The 18180-nt window shown below is 39.3% G+C and overlaps 1 protein-coding gene across 1 annotated transcript in view; it reads left to right on the top strand.

The window, feature by feature from the left end:
- The first annotated feature begins 941 nt into the window (after window positions 1-941).
- The window catches only part of fancc (FA complementation group C), a 46975-nt gene continuing 29736 nt past the window's right edge, over window positions 942-18180 (top strand). Inside the window, exons 1-4 of the mRNA XM_067413593.1 lie at window positions 942-1192; window positions 4400-4565; window positions 12431-12518; window positions 13171-13265. Coding sequence (XP_067269694.1) covers window positions 4410-4565; window positions 12431-12518; window positions 13171-13265 — 339 coding nt within the window. The 5' untranslated portion in view covers window positions 942-1192; window positions 4400-4409. The remainder of the gene's footprint in view (window positions 1193-4399; window positions 4566-12430; window positions 12519-13170; window positions 13266-18180) is intronic.

Genomic DNA, 18180 nt, shown 5'->3' with positions numbered 1-18180 from the left:
TTGCACCTTGATGCTGAAGGACCGCACACATGCAATTAGTGTCCAGCCTGCAGCATATCATGTCTCTGAACATCTGTTTTATTATCTGTCCATTTGACTGAATGTGAAGTCCTGACAGCGTGTTTTTTTAACGAATTACGTTGCAAAACTGGCATGCGTTCTTGTTTGTAAAACTTTCCAAACAACTGAGTAATATGAGAATTTGGTGAATAATACATAATAGTTTACAGGCCAATAGGATTAATCTTAAATCCAAACTACTTTACAGGAGATCTAACTGATCTAACTAAATTTGGACAGAGCCCTGAGGTACTCTTTATTCAATTTTAAACACTGCCACCTAATGGTCAAATTAAAAACAGCACTGCACTAGACTGCAGGAGAATGTGAAGAAGGATAAAATAATTCCGTTATTTTAAAAAGAGGTCTTTTTCGTTAAAACATTTACCCTTTTTTCTTTCTTTCTCCCCCTACATATTGCTATTGCATTAAGAATTATTTCAGACCCTTAATTCGTCTTAAATAATAGGCTAATGATCATACAAATGTATGAATTATTTGTAAAATAAAAGTTGTTATGATAATAATATACAAAGAGCAAAACAAAAATAAAACAGTTTAATGTTAGTGTCATGCTTATGTTGGCAAAGAGCTACAAAGCAGGAAAACAGTCTAAAATATGCATTATATTCTCAAAATGTATAAAATATATTTTCCATCACACATATCATTAGACAGTCATGTGGTGGAAACATTTGTTGGTTCAGATAATGATAGTGTGAAAGTGTGCTTTTTGTGTGATTTAACAAAACTAGGTAAGAGTAATGCTGTCTGCTTGTTTGCAGGCAGCTTTAGTCGACTTCAGTCCATGCTGCCCAAGCCCCTCCCCTTTTAGAGGCGCGCAGCCAATAGCAGATGACAACATCCGGTTTGGGTGTATGAGAGGGAAGTTCAGAAAGATTTTTACAGCATCTAATGCCGCGAAAATTCCACATTGCATTTAATAATCTTTTGAACAGTTAGTTTAAATTATTGTAAACGTATGACAGTACATGTATGTCAACAGAAAGCCTCGCAAAACAAGGAAGCCCCAAGAGAGTGTAGAACTTGCACAACCGTGCTGTCAAACACGACGGCTGAAGTCTTTGCAATCCGCCGTCACTTCAACTGATAGAGACAGCTGAATTTAAAGGTAACGTCTGGGTTTGATTTCTTTATTTATATTAAAATGAAGCATTTGGTCTGACTGTTTGTGATTATCTGGGATTGTCAGAAGCAGGATTTTTTTTTGCGAATCATACTATGACCTTGCTTTTTCCTCATGATTATCAATTTAAGTTACGAGACCTAATAAATACTCTTTATTGTAATTGTTTTGTTTGGAGGCGTGTATAACGTTACTCAGACTGAAGTGAAGTTCTTATTACGCTGATCGGCTTATATTGGAGTCAGTGCAGAGTACAGAAAAAAATGATAAACCAGGGGTCCCCAATCTCGGTCCTGTCCTGCAGAGTTTAGCTCCAACCCCAATCAAACACACCTGAAACAACTAATCAATGCTTATAAAGTGTCTAAAACATGTATGTATATATATATATATATATATATATATATATATATATATATATATATATATATATATATATATATATATATACATCACCATAGACCAGTACTGAAATAAAAGTGGCAGCAAAACAAGCCTCTTTTTGGCTTCAAAGGAAAGGCAGGATTTAATTCTAAAATAGAAACACAATTTCACTTTCATTCTTTTCACCAATTGCTGAATATGAGTTAAATAAATTATAAATGCTTTATCGTCAAGAAATTCTTTTTTTTGTAGCTGACCTAGTAAGACATTTAATAACTCCCCCACTCTACAAATCAATGCTCTAACTGCAGAACTAAAAGTCATAATTACATATTTTTCTAACATGAAAAGTGTTGCACTGCACACAGTAGGGTCTTACTGTGGCACTTACCACACCAAACACACAGTGGTGGCCAAAAGTAATGTGTGGAGATTTTTTAAAATGACTCTACAAGTTTGCTTAAACCATCAAAATATAAGTACGATATTTTTATGCTTGTATATACTTTATATTAAATAAATAAATATATTACAATTATGACTGGATAAGGGTTATATAGTTCATGAAAAGTGGAAACAAACATATATTAGGAATATAGTATCTTACTTGTCGGACACATTTTATGAGCTGACGCTTGAAACAGACAGTGAGGAGATTTAATTGCTCCATACAGTCTGGAATGAATGGGTATTTATCATCGCTGAAGTGAGTGGCAGTATGATCACAAATGGACGAACAAGCGAACATGACACACGAGCATATTCAAGCAAAAGCCAGCATATATTAGTTCTCGGCTAATGTCCATTATGTGTGTTGTGTGTTTTGAATAATGTGTTCTCTTCTCACCATCAATAGTAGACACGCCCCTTACCTGCTGATGGCTACAAGTTTGTTATTGGACTCGGCCCGAGTCCGTTTTGTAAAAAAGTTTTTATATAATATTTACCCCACCTTTAAATGATTGCCGTCATGCTGCTATGACTTCACCATGCAGGCTCACTATTGGCTGATTCAGTCGTTGAGGGCGGTCATTGCATCACTGTAGTTCTTAGTTTCCAACATCCTGGTGTCACCTCAATCAGCACTTAAGAATCAGTATTAGACTTTACTGATAGTTGCTTTTGTCTTTATAAAAGTCTCCTACTTTTAGACAATTTTTTTGACACTATTCTTAAGAACATTTCTGATCATTTTTATACATACGGGCCCTGGACAGAGTTTATTATTGGTAACTCTCGAATTTACAAGATGATTTGAACTCTGAGATTACAACAGATTGTTGAGTAGAGTGTATGTGTTGTTCACCCTCCAGCTGAGAATGTCGAAGCCATTAGCACCACGATAAATGCAGCTTCAGTAACAGCTTTACGCAGAATCCAACTGTTTTAGATCTCCTTTGTCAAGTCAAGCCACCAATATGAGTCATTTCTATTGTCCTTTATACAATACAGATTGTTTCAAAGCAGCTTTACAGTAATACACTGGAAAATACCACAAACTTCATCAAATTCTCCTGTAAAGCATCTCTACAGAAGACAATAGCATTTGAATTCAACACATTCAATCAAGTGTTGATTCAGTTCAGTACATTTCAATAAATATAAAGTTAATCAATTATGAAAAGAGTTCAATTGAGCTATAAGCAGAAAACAGTAGTGTTGTTATTCAGCTCAAGTCAGTTAAAGTTTGGTTCTCGTCCAATAGTGTCAGTTCAGTCAAATCGACTGTATTGCTGAATATTAAGTGTCTTTTTGAACCAGTCAACCAATTGAAAGGACAACCTGTTTTAATTTGCTCTTGACTGTTGCTTGTCAAGAGCCTAATGATACATTTGCAGTCACTTCTTTACTACAGCTTTTTTTTGTATTTGGCATACAGTCAGCATATTAGTATGTGTCGGTACGTGTCAATGTTGACACTCTCCAGCGCATGACATAGGCCAAACTATTTACACTTGCACAAATTCAGCTAACTTTCTACCAGTTCTCTGTGTTGGAAATTACACCCATCTTGGCTGTGGCAGTTTATTGGCCAGGCGGCTATGTCCCCCGAAGGACTGGTGAAAGCTGTGCGGGGATGACAAGTCAACAAGGAGCGTTTGTTCATAGTTTGGTTTGATGAAAAAAAGGAAAGAAAGGCTAATTATATATTTACATTGTCTCACCCAAGGGATTTTTCCAGCAGGGGTGATGGCAAGACATTAAACGACTCCGCCGTTACGAGCAGATCATAAAAACACTCCCTTGTTGTGTCTTTCACAGACCTGTCATTAAGACTAAGAACAACAATTACCCACAAACTCCTGCTCCTGCACACACAGGCTGTTTGAGCGCCTTTTCTACCCCGTTACGCTGTGGTCACGGTGTGAGAACCTCGCCTCCCAGCAGGACACAGATGAGGATATGTCTCCTTTGATGGCTTCAGCCTTGTTCCGTTTTGTTTATTTGTCAAAAATACTTTAGTGCTGAGTTAAGAGCGTTCTAGAAGTTTAAAATAAACTCCACAAAGACTTTATTGCACTACCCAGGCCCTTTTTGTATCTTTTTTCCCCTTTTCCAAACTGGCCGGCTCATGAAATACACACTGATGACAAATTAAGAGCCCTCAATTGGGTAACACATTTTCAACTCCCCATTTCCTGATTACAACCCCTGTCATCTTAGACACATCATTATTATGGACTTAACTTTCCTACTTTTTCTGGAATGAGAAACACACTTTTGAATTGGCATGGTACTAATATGTAGATCTGCTGGCCTTTCAAGGAATATATATACATTGATTTGTGTGTGTGTGTGTTTTTGCAGACTTCAGAGGATGGCTGCTGTTTCTGAGACCGATGTGCTGTTCTGGATGGCTAAAGCAGTGAACTGGGGCACAGCTATGTCTTGTTCTGCCCTTCTGGACACATGCAGACACCTTGGATATCTGAGGAGTTTTCTCCAGCAAGTTCTGCTGGGGTTGCAGCAAATGGTATGTCAGAAACACACAACTTTTGTTTTGAAGTTTGTGAACTGTTATCTGTTAAGCCTAATTCAGATGCACAATTTTCAAACTCATCGGGTCACTGCTCTTTTCAAACTGCATGACTATCTGGGGTAGCATTCAGTCGCTGCTGTGTTCACACTGACCGATGGATCAACAACACACTGCATGACTGTACAGGAGGAACAATCTCTGACAACTCTCTCTCTCTCCGGAGCACAAACTACGTTTCCTGACTAAACTCACGTGCAATGTGACAAGTCAACAACGCAAGATCATACATGTTTCAGACTTTGCGCTCCAAATTGTCTGTGTTCTGATTTTTGGAGAAAAATAACATAAAAAATACGGTGGAGGAACTTGTTTGAGAGACAGAGGGAGCAAGGATTTTGTTCTGCAAAGAGAGTTTGAGGTAATGTTAAATAAATAATTTTGCAATGTGCTGCTGCTGCAGCTGGATGTGCAAATGTTTGGGCTTTTTTTCTGTTTTATATAATTGTAAACATATCTATTAAAATACTGATATTCTAGTCTATAATTTCTCCCTGAACATCCCGCTGCCCTGTATCTCACTCTCTCATTGGCTGTCGGTCATCGCCGATGTGATTTTCAGTCAGAACACATTTCACACAGCAGGAGTTTGAATCGCCGACAGGTCCAGATATGTAGCATGCCAAATATCTCACAGGCGTCGACGACTCGTCAGAGATTCTCTCTGAACGCCTCTTTGATCATTCACACTGCGTGATTGTCACTCGCGTGCACGAGCACTGATTTGCCTATGATCTTGGGCATTTGTTGGTGATTTTGCAAAACCTGTCGGCGAGTCAAAAACGGGGCTAAAATCGGGCAGTGTGAACAAGTTCATCAAGTTAACAAATGTTGATCTAAAGTTGTTCTGCATAACAATAATTTTATAACAATAAACAATAAGATTTGTTGCTTTAGAGTTTATGCTATCTACAGGATGGTCAGCTACTTGTCCAAGAACTGACTATATCAAGATACAGGTGTTGGTTTTCCTGCTGGACATTACTGCCTGACGCACCTCCTCCAGTGCCTTTTGAACTGGTGTGCCCTGACACCACACTGAACACTTCCATGAGCCTGAACGGGTCATCAGCTGGGGACCACCACTCCTCGACGTTTCGCTCCTTTAACCCCAGTACGTCTCGTGGTGGCGGAGCGATGGCAGGGATCTCTCCCTGCCACTCCCTGCTGATGCCCTAGATGTTTGCCCCCCAACCCTTCTCCTTCCTCCTTAGCCGCAGCCAGAAGCTGGCTTTCTCCGCCTCCTCTGCCAACTCTTTCATGGCTTTCCGATGTCTCGCTCCTGTGCATCCCATGTTGCGGAGTAGGCGAGCGGATGAGGAACCTACAAAGCCCCTACACCCCACTTCCACAGGGCAGATAACGGCTTTCCAGCCTGCCTCCCTGCACTCTGTCGCCAGATCAGAGTACTTGGGTCGCTTCCGCTCAAATGCAGCCTCCACACCTCCCTCCCATGGTACAGTGAGTTCCACCAGGAAGACGGTCTTGCAAGTTTCTGACCACATGACGAGGTCTGGCCGCAGGGATGTTTCCACTCTCTCCCTGGGGAACTGGAGCTGCTTTCCCAAGTCAAACCTCATGGTCCACTCACTTCCCAGTGAGAACCTTGCTATATCTCTCTGGCGGGAGGGTCTGGCACTCTCTCCAGCTCTCGCGAACTGGATCGAATGTCGTCTACGAGCGGAAGGTCTGCTGTTTGCCTCCTTTCTGCATGACTCTACCACCTCTGCCAGCTTCTTCAGTACTTGGTCATACCGCCACCTGTAGCGGCCTTGGGACAATGCTGTCGTGCAGCCCAAGCTGGAGGCTTGTGTTGCTGGTGTTACAAAGGGAACAGGCCTCTTCGGCACCAAACCATTGGTGGAGGTTTTCGGGGACAAGGCAAGGTGTCAAAGGTTGCTCTGATCAGGAAGCTGAGCCTAGCTTGGGGGATCTTCCATAGGTCGGACCATGACATGGACCTGTCAACGAGACCTTCCCATGCCGTCCAACGTCCTTTCTGGCCCTGGGACACCGCTTTGATGTTAAGGCGTTCATGCTCAGCTCTTGCCACTTCCGCTACCACCATGGCTTTTTGGTCTTTTTTGGAAGCCGTTGACCAGAACAAGGGAATATCGCCCCTCCCAAGGCCTGCCCGACCCTCCTGGACTCTGCCGACCACCTCGCGGTGCTTCAGCCTGCTGATTGCCATGTCGACCTCTTCTTGGGCTTTCTACTTTCTTCCCTTTCTTATCTGGGTGCCCACTGCTCTCACCAGCAGTGGTTTCCCTCAGCTCCAGCTCCAGCACCAGCCAAGCCTTCTCTTGCTTGTATCCCACAAAGATGGATCGCAGTGGTAGTTGTAGCGTGTTCCTCCCGAAGAGGCCTACCTCCGAGAAGCATCTTGTTAGACCCAGCCACTTCCTGATAAATGAGTTTGCCAGCCCGTCCATCTTGTTTACCACTGATGAGGAGATTTCGCTCATCTTCAGTGGCCACATCACCCTTTGGTACAGTATTGGCTGGTAACACCAAACTTTGTACTTTCCAGGGAGTTGGCTTTGGTTGATCCTGGACAGGCCATCTGCGAGCTGCTTCCTCACCGTCTCCCCCATCTGCCTGTCTGAGAGCTCTGCTGTATAGGTACGACCCAGGCTACGAACCGGTTGATCTGCCAGCAGTGGGATATTCTCACCACCTGCGACAAAGATGGTGTTGTCATTTCTGACTCCCTTTTTGATTGACAAACTGCATGACTTGGGTGGTTTGATCTTCATCCTCGCCCAAGCTCTCCGCTTTCCAGCAGTTGCTCCGAAGATGCCTATGCATTCATCATACAGGATGTCTCCAATACGGTTCAGCTTGGTTTCCACCTGGCCATGCAATGAGTGCTCCAGAATAAGGCTGAGGTCCCTGTCCAGCTTCTGCCAGACCGCGCCTTCATTGGCTTTTGGCCATTTCACCAGCTGCCTCCTTCCGGGTTCTTTCCTCTCTGTCCTATGGCTTTGCTTGCGGTTGTTGGGGTTGCTTTGTGATCTGTGTGTGTCTTCATCATTGCCACTCTCAGAGGCATTGGCGTCCATCGCGGGCCCTCATGTGTTCTCCACCTGCCTTTCTACAGCAACGGTGGATCCCTCACATTGATTTGTGAGATCAACTACTTTGATTTTTATATTATTTATTTTAATAGAGGGCTCAACTGTGATTTAAAAAAAAAAAAGTCAAGATATTTACTGTCTGCAAAACATTTTATTTAAATTTATAATTTTATATTTGCATTTATAACATTTTTAAATGTTTTAGTATTTAATATTTTACTATTTATTTATTTTTCACACACCTTATGTTCTCTGAAGTTTTAAAGATGACAAAAAGATCTGCAAGGTTACAAAGCTCAAATCCATTCCAAAGGGAGTTTATTGAAAGGGATACTTCACCGCCTTTTCATATTAAACTGTTATTCCCTTAACTAAGACGAGTTGATACATACCTCTATCATCTCATCTGAGTGCGTGCACTTAATCTCTCTGACGCACGTTGACGATCTGATAGCATTTAGCTTAGCCCACTAAGCCCAGTTCATTTACTATCATGGTACCAAACAGAGATCAAGATATAAGCGACCAAACACCTCCACGGTTTACCTATTTAAATACAGTTACACGAATAGTTGAACGATTAAGTATGGTGACATAAAATAAAACGTGGTGCTTTTCTAAGCGGATTAAAAGTTCTGCCTGAAACATCTTCCCTCACATCTCCCCCTCCCCCATATTGACAGAAATGAGAGAGGGAGACTTTTTTAGCTGAGACTTTTTACTGTGCCGAGTCAAAGTACTCTCAGAAGTGCTATTCCGCCATACATTAAAGTTCTCCTTTTTAATCCGCTTAGAAAAGCGCCACGTTTTATTTTGTCACCATACTAGGTTTTTCAACTATTCGTGTAACTGTATTTAACGCTACACTGTGTAACTTTTTTAGTTTATTCTTAGCTAAAAACACTTAGTTCTTTCAAAAATATATGTGCTCATTAATGTATATTTACTTCTTTCAAGTAATGAAGTATTCTCTTAAGTTTATAATATGCCATTGAAAATACATACGGGTGAGGGTTCGAATGCTGGTCGCCATGTTGCCCCTCCATCTTGAAAGTACATTAGCCAAAGAGGGACATACCCGTAAATTCAAGCTTCGCTTTTCGCTTTTTAACACTCGATGGCACTCATGAACAAGGTCGAACTGGAAGCCATGTTAATCTTGGACTAAATAGGCCACCGTAGGAGTTAAAACCAAATCGGAATTGAGAGGAACAGAAACTAATATTCACTGGATTGTCATATACCTTTACACCGCTAGATGGGGGAAAATATCACACAGTGTAGCTTTGAATAGGGAAAACGTGGAGGTGTTTGGTCACTTCTAACTTGATCTGTTTGGTACTATAGTGAATGAACTGGGCTTAGTGGGCTAAGCTAAATGCTATCAGATCATCACCGTCATCTGGCTACTTCCAGGAGGATAATGCACCATGTCACAAAGCTCAAATAGTTTCAAATTGGTTTCTTGAACATGACAATGAGTTCACTGTACTAAAATGTCCCCCACAGTCACCAGGTCTCAACCCAATAGAGCATCTTTGGGATGTGGTGGAAAAGGAGCTTCGTACCCTGGATGTGCATCCCACAAATCTCCATCAACAGCAAGATGCTATTCTATCAATATGGGCCAACATTTCTAAAGAATCCTTTCAGAACCTTTTTGAATCAATGCGACGTAGAATTGAGAGTGGGGCATACTTATTGTTGAGTACTATAATATTTTTTAACTGTGGTGCTTTAAAAAAGATCAGTTAAGAGGTCCAACTTCTTTGACAAAGTTTTAGCATGTTGACAACTTGGTGTGCTTTGATGTACTAAAAGTCGTAAAAACTAAGAAATGTATAGTCGATTTTAAAAATGTGTAGTTTTGCACGTTTCTCCAGCCGAGTTCATAGAACAACCTTCAATATTAAGGTCATAGTGCTTTAACTAACTCTTTTAGCACCCCTAACAGAAGCCGCTCTGTACGAATGAAGGCAGGACATTGGCACTGGGGCAGTGATGATTTAGTGGGCTAATAGCCACCCAGGGACTGCCAGCGTTAACCTAATGTATCCCTGCATCAAGTGTTGCAAATTTGGACGTGGTATCATGGGTTAGGGAGACTCTGTGAAGGACCAGTGTTAAGAAAAAATCTGCCTCCCACTGACTCTCCTCACCTTGAAAGAAGCTCTTTATTCATCCCGCAGCGGCCTTTCGCACAAGCAGATCTCCCGTTGGCCCTGCATATCGTGCGGTTTGGTGCCTGGCATGTCAGAAAAGAAAACAAAATCTTGCAGGCTTTCTTATTTTAATTTACAATAGCTGCCCTGCCAAAATGCAATCACGCCTTCCATTTCCATCACACTCGACATGCGTCAGCCCCTCTGACAGCATTCAGCAATGCGATGGGATCGGGATTTCTTAATTGGCCCTAAACCTTTATTCCCGGCAGAGCCTCGTAAAACGGCCCGAATGAAGCGGATCTGAACAGCAGCGCTTGGATGAGTTAAGGACGTGGCTCGCGCCTGAGGATGAAAAATGTCTCGTTTATATCAATTTCCTCATTGGCATTCCATCAGAACCGGTTTTCCCACTCCCTACTTGGGACTGCTGGAAAGAGGGAGGTATCACGGTCCCGTAAATGGTTTTCTTCCTAAGACTGGCGCAGTTGGGTGCCCGCTGGCGATGCGCCCGTGCTAAAGGGGAGACTGAGAGATGCATGTGTGTGAACACATTTGATAAAGGCTGACTTGTGAATGTGTAAATAAGAGTTTTTTGCCTATAAAATACCATTAGAAAGCATCTCAGATGGTACATGCAATGACAAACTTCCTCGTACCCCTTTGCTGGAGCTGGGTTATGACTTTGTCATGATGGTTATGAGAAGTCAAATGAATGGTCTTTTCAAGCTGGTTTTCAAGAATTTACATTATGACAGCTTAATTAGTCATATTGTGGCATAGAAAGATTATAAAAAAGCTGCAATTTAATTTAAAATTATTTTGTAAATATTTGTATTTTATCTTTTTTTAGATATACTTGATATTCTAAAATGTGTTTAATTTAAATTGAATAATTAACAAAAACAACTATTTAATTGGTGTTTAGGGACCCAAGGTGGCTCCATAATATTCCCACTATTTCCAATAGTTCCATGCAGAAAATTACCAAATTAAATTTTATGGTTATTAAAGCTGTAAAACTGCCTTGAAACAATATTAGGTTTGCTTCTTCTCACATACTAAATGTTTTTTACACATAGAAATGGGGTCCTTCACAAGGGGATTCCATTCCATTAGAGGGACCTTGACATCAAAAAACCCTCCATTAGATGTTATGAATGCGAATGGCAGTTCTACAGCTACAATAATTAGTTTAGTATGTGTAGTATGTATTTATATTAATTATTTTTTTGGCTGCCACAAGGTCTTTTTCCTTTTGTCAGGCTTGACGTGTTAAAGTTCCATAGGAATGGTGTCATTCCCTTCATGCGTGCACTGAAATCGTTTAGCATCCAACAATGTATGTGCCTATGGAATTTAAAAAGACTCAGATCCTTTGTATGGCTTCCAGTATACAGTAAATTGGCAAGGCACATCTTGAACTGATGCAAAAAGCTGTATTCCTCAACATGCCTTTGCATTAGCACGCTGGTTTTCATTAATCACGTAACTGACTTTAAAGAAGTGATCAGTGACTCTCTTTGTCTGTGTGCGTGGGAATAGTTTTATAAAAGGCCATCAAAAGTTTTTTTTTTTTGGCTCAAATAGTTTTTTGGGAGAGGGTGATACATTTTTTTTCTTATTAGCTAATTGTTCATACTTGTGATGTCAGAACTCGGCAAGTGGCGGACCTTCATTGTGCACTTAAACTGTCAGTATAACTTAAAAACAAAAAACTTTTTTGAGACAGTATATGGTGTTGACAGTTCATTTTGATGGAAACATTCTAAGCAATATAATTCTGACATGTGCTCATTTGTTCCTACTGAGTTCTCCTCTGCAACCATCAGATCTTCCTTGATGTATGAAAAATGGCCCTTTAAAATGGCTCCTTTTGTTGCATTACCAGAGACCTTTGTAAAATACATCAAAAACAGCAACAAATGAATTGGATATTGTAGCAAGAGAGGCATCTATTTTAGAGTATATATGAAATGTGTGCATGTGCGAGAGTAAAGTGTGCATCAGGAAAGCAGGTATTGCAGAGGAAATGAAGGGGTCCTAGGACATAAACTTGTGGAATGCAATATGGTATGACTAATAAATTATTTAAAATAATTTATTCACATTTTGTCTCTCCATCAGGTGTGTTGTATGTTGTTGTCCATGGTGTTGGAGCATCATTGAAACATCAGACTGGTTCTGATTGGTTCATAGACACCGACTTTCACTCTATAATTTTTAATTAAAATTTTCAATCATACAATCTTTGAGATGAGTACTAAAATTTATGAAAATTGAAGTGTTACAATACAGATAAAGTTAAAACAATTTTTCAACTGAGCATACATGCTTCTGCACATTGAGCTTTAGTGCTAATGCAAGTGATGTAAGTTTGAATTTCTTGATTATTGTTCAACTGCATTATTTCTTTATACGGTACAAATGAAAAATAGTGTGTTCAATTGGATTATTCATATTTGGCTGTATTGTGTAATTCAATTGCTGTTTATTTTTCATGAATCAGTTGCAGATTTTTGCTATTGATTTCTCAGGTGTGTGTGTGTTTACTGTATAACAGAGCTCCACTAGTGAGGCCATGAAGACGTTTCCTTTTGTGGGCCAGTTCCTGGGAAGACTTTGTTGGAACCCATGTGTTATTGCGGATGGTAAATTTACGACTCTTCTACACTTGGGGGTGTGTTTCCCATTTGAGACCAAGAAATGTGTCTGCATGGGTTGGGTATTTACACTAATTTTCCAATGAACCCTGTAGTGGCCTGCTGGGCATTTGTTCTGTTATTTGGCTCTCTTTCACTAGCTCCCTCTCTCCCTTTTGTCTGATCGCTACTTCCCTTCCCTGACATTTTTTGTCAGACCTGTTCTTCACATGCAGCCTTAAAAAATGACTTGGAAAAACTTTAAAGATCTATTGCTCTACTTTGTACCCCTTTTAAATTAAAATAAAAATAAAAAGTTGTATTTAAAGTTATACTATCATCAGAAAAGTTACATTGAAAATGTTGTTGTTGTACAAAGGAAATCATATGCTCAATGTCCTTGTGATACATGACCTTGAAATAATATAGAAATTACACCAAATGGAGTCTTTGTTTAAAAATGTTCCAAGTCCCAACATTTGTCTAGGTTTAATTAGATATTTCATAGATTTTTAGTGTTGTTTCAGTCTAACCAATATTGTGCCTGATTATAAATGAATGCATGAATTTTTATGGGTTCCCCATTACAGTTGGATAATGAAGCCATTTTCACATCTTATAAATGGCATTTTGTCCTGTGGTCTTGTTTATGTATGCTCAGAGAGAAGCCAGAGACTCCTGCTGCGGTGTCTGAGCTGTCTGTACAGCGCTGAGCCACTGAACGCTGTTGAACGAAAAGCCAACACGTGGATCAAGGTAAAGCCAACATTTCACCACTCAAGGATAATAAATAGATAAATAATTGCCAAAGCACTTTAACAAATTGATATCCTTACAGACACAATTGAAAATGTGGAATATATTTTGTCTGCCTACCACCAGACCAAGTTTAATTTAAAATTGAACATTGGTCTGGGGAGTCTGCTCTTTATTTTCTACTGTGCAAGAGGCATGATCAACGAGCTTTATTTGAATGAATAGCACCGCCACCAGCCAAATTTCGGGTGATTTTGAGTTGTGGCGGGTAAACTCGCTTCACCTACCGGCCACCGTGGCGGGTAAATAAAAATAGCATACTGTTTCACTTATTTGTATACTTTGTTCAATGCATGCGAGTGCTGCCGTATATGTCTGAATATGAGCAGTTGTTTTCATTACCCGGATGTACTGCCAGAAGACGCGAATAAGAACTCGTGTGCGCTGAGAGAGGATCCATCAGTGTGCATCATCCGAGAGTGCGCACTCGTCTCACAGCGCGCAAATATTGAGTTATTTTTCAAGTCTTACGCTTAAACGGACAAACTCACACAAAAAGTATGTCAACATGTCCATCTTGATGAGTATCCGAGCAGACAGTCTGTATATGCCTCAAGTGAACTGTATACAGAAAGAAGATCATATCCCTGCACTAGGTCTTAAAGGGGCAGTAGCCTTTACTGCTCTGTTTAATGTCAAACAAAAGGACATCACTGACTGCTCTTGATTGAATAGCTTTTGTAAGCTTAATAAGGATTAATCTTTAATTTAAACAGTTAAATATGCAGTTATTTTACATTTGATTACTTTATTCAATTTCTGTACCTTTTTGCAGGCCAGTATGCCTGTACATTATTATATAATTTACACATAAGTGAGGTCAAGTTAAACATTTTAGTTTGAATTTTATTTTATACTGTAGATTGTTGCAATGTGCTAAATAAATATTTGCATAATTTGTAAGTTGTGATTTATTATTTGAAACTTTAATATTAATTTATGCAATTGCAATGCCTTGATTTTTAGTACACGGTCATAGCATTAGCCATAAATGCAATGGTACTAATAATTGGCATCATAGTTTAATTGTTGGGACTAAAAACCTAAAACTGGAAGCCATAAAAGACCATGAATCATCCAAATACCACATCCAGGTAAAAAAAAAAAAAAAAAGAGTGCATAGAGCACAGAGCCCTTCTCATTTAATGAAATGTACAGTCTTGTTCAAAATAATAGCAGTACAATGTGACTAACCAGAATAATCAAGGTTTTTCGTTTATTTTTTTATTGCTACGTGGCAAACAAGTGACCAGTAGGTTCAGTAGATTCTCAGAAAACAAATGAGACCCAGCATTCATGATATGCACGCTCTTAAGGCTGTGCAATTGGGCAATTAGTTGAATTAGTTGAAAGGGGTGTGTTCAAAAAAATAGCAGTGTGGCATTCAATCACTGAGGTCATCAATTTTGTGAAGAAACAGGTGTGAATCAGGTGGCCCCTATTTAAGGATGAAGCCAACACTTGTTGAACATGCATTTGAAAGCTGAGGAAAATGGGTCGTTCAAGACATTGTTCAGAAGAACAGCGTACTTTAATTAAAAAGTTGATTAGAGAGGGGAAAACCTATAAAGAGGTGCAAAAAATGATAGGCTGTTCAGCTAAAATGATCTCCAATGTCTTAAAATGGAGAGCAAAACCAGAGAGACGTGGAAGAAAACGGAAGACAACCATCAAAATGGATAGAAGAATAACCAGAATGGCAAAGGCTCAGCCAATGATCACCTCCAGGATGATCAAAGACAGTCTGGAGTTACCTGTAAGTACTGTGACAGTTAGAAGACGTCTGTGTGAAGCTAATCTATTTTCAAGAATCCCCTGCAAAGTCCCTCTGTTAAAAAAAAGGCATGTGCAGAAGAGGTTACAATTTGCCAAAGAACACATCAACTGGCCTAAAGAAAAAAGGAGGAACATTTTGTGGACTGATGAGAGTAAAATTGTTTTTTTTTGGGTCCAAGGGCCACAGGCAGTTTGTGAGACGACCCCCAAACTCTGAATTCAAGCCACAGTACACAGTGAAGACAGTGAAGCATGGAGGTGCAAGCATCATGATATGGTCATGTTTCTCCTACTATGGTGTTGGGCCTATTTATCGCATACCAGGGATCATGGATCAGTTTGCATACGTTAAAATACTTGAAGAGGTCATGTTGCCCTATGCTGAAGAGGACATGCCCTTGAAACGGTTGTTTCAACAAGACAATGACCCAAAACACACTAGTAAACGGGCAAAGTCTTGGTTCCAAACCAACAAAATTAATGTTATGGAGTGGCCAGCCCAATCTCCAGACCTTAATCCAATTGAGAACTTGTGGGTTGATATCAAAAATGCTGTTTCTGAAGCAAAACCAAGAAATGTGAATGAATTGTGGAATGTTGTTAAAGAATCATGGAGTGGAATAACAGCTGAGAGGTGCCACAAGTTGGTTGACTCCATGCCACACAGATGTCAAGCAGTTTTAAAAAACTGTGGTCATACAACTAAATATTAGTTTAGTGATTCACATGATTGCTAAATCCCAGGAAAAAAAAATGTTTGTACAAAATAGTTTTGAGTTTGTACAGTCAAAGGTAGACACTGCTATTTTTTTGAACACACCCCTTTCAACTAATTGCCCAATTGCACAGCCTTAAGAGCGTGCATATCATGAATGCTGGGTCTTGTTTGTTTTCTAAGAATCTACTGAACCTACTGGTAACTTGTTTGCCACGTAGCAATAAAAAATATACTAAAAACCTTGATTATTCTGGTTAGTCACATTGTACTGCTATTATTTTGAACAAGACTGTATATCAGTTCATGGTTTGTGTGTGTATAAGAGAGAAAGAGAAAATGTCAGTATTTCATTGAGACTTGAGAGATTAAATAAACTGCTTAAGTACTGTAGAGCTTGTAATATTAATTTTTCACATACAGTTACACATTGTCGGTTAAAAACAAGAACGTGGCTGGTAAAAACATTGAGTGGCTGGTAGATTTTGTAATCCACCAGCCACAGTGGCCGGTGGACAAAAAAGTTAATTTCCATCCCTGGGCGTGATCAACGAGCATTATTTGAATGACTCTGTCTGTATGCAATTGGATAGTCCTTTAACCAATCATACCACAAGAGGAGTAATAAACAGGCAACGACCCATCTACATATCGCTTCTCTATCTGTCATCATGTTAAACCCACCAATAACGTGCCAGGTGGATAAGCCAGTCTGTGACTGGTTCCTGCAAAAGTGTAACAGAAGCAGTAGAAATGAATGTACAGGTTTCCAGACTGAGTTGCAGGACATACCGTAATCAAATCGCTGGCAGATCAGGCTGGGTTTAACCAGTCTAGAATATATTGGTTGTTTTTAAAATGTGAAGATGAAAGAAAAAATTAAAGGGGTCATGAATTAAGAAATACATTTTCTCAATCTCTTGATATAAGAGGTCATTGTGCTATAAAAAATCAAAAAAAATCGAAACTAAAACTAAAAACTTCCTATACTGCTTTTATCGAAGCCAAGCTCCCAAAGACACATTTCCGATTTTGTCTACATAACTTAATCACATAACCACCCCTGCAGAATAAAATCAACGCCTACTTCTACACCATTGCCCCACCCACTAATTTGCACATGTAGTCATGTAGTTCAAAATACAGGAGTCAAAATTACAGGATTACTCGAGCGACAAAACGATGACATACCTGTTTTGCAGTGCCAAGCTGTGGAAAAACATTGCCTTCCTTTTGATCCTAACGTTAGGAAATTGTGGATGAACTTTATTATTTTAACAAAGTTCCATATTGCGTCATTTGTTTCTTCATTTCATTTTATTGTGGATTAAGTTTTAAACAGGATACAGTTCAAAGCAGTCTTTTCAGAGAGACTGAAGATAAAAGATGATACGACTATATTGGATCCGACACTAATGTTGCAACTCACAAGTGTGGGTAACAATTGTTTTACCATGTGTCACTATTGCTTTGGCTTTTAATATGTTTAATATGTACTCACTTTAATAGCACTTTACTGAAAATAATGAACGATAAAAATAAGAATGTCAGTGCAACAAATGTTGGTACATTCATAATTCGTCTACACGAAACACCGTAAGCTATTCTGTCAGCTATAACTGTGGCAACTCCAAGTACTTTAACTTTATTTGCCACAACCAACTTATAAAGCATATGTAATAATACGCATAAATGTTTCACAGGTGGCAAATGTTTCAAATATGTAACGAGATGAACAGCATTCTGTAATGTCTTCGTTTCAACTCTAATATAAAGTAATACATTTCAATACTAAAAAGATTATTACTTTCCAAGTTGTTGCAGACTGGAATATCCTTGGTATTTGAGATGTAGGTTTGTTGTCTTCAGATTTGGGATCAGGCTCTGGCTCGAACATGTCTGGCTGAATGTCAGAAGTTTTCAAAACAATTCCATCAATTGTTCAATGAATGAAAATGATTTTAACATGCAAAATGTACCCAATCATAGCAATCAAGTCTTGAATTTGGTATGCCTATCAAAACAAGCTGGTCAAAAGCAGGATGGAAAATAACTTATTACTTCTAAATGTTAAAATCTTGCTAAAATTATAAGTTGACCTTATTTTTAGGGCTGTTGATTTAACATGTTCATTTAATTAATTAGTTATGGCAAAAATGTGTTAAAATGTTTAACCCCACCCCAGACCTACAAAGGTCATCTTACATTTCATACAGCAGGGCAACAACTCACTGCATTATGTAGCCTATAGAATGCATTTAGAATGGTTCCTTGGACAGAAATACCCCTGTATCAGTTTATGACTCAAATTTTATCTAATTTATAAATTCTAATTTATGAATTTATTAAATATGATATAGTTAA

The sequence above is a fragment of the Pseudorasbora parva genome, chromosome 13 (assembly GCF_024679245.1).
Source record: "Pseudorasbora parva isolate DD20220531a chromosome 13, ASM2467924v1, whole genome shotgun sequence".
Classification (NCBI taxonomy): domain Eukaryota; kingdom Metazoa; phylum Chordata; class Actinopteri; order Cypriniformes; family Gobionidae; genus Pseudorasbora; species Pseudorasbora parva.
The sequence above is the reverse complement of the archived record's forward strand: the minus strand, read 5'-3'. Positions and strand labels throughout refer to the sequence as shown.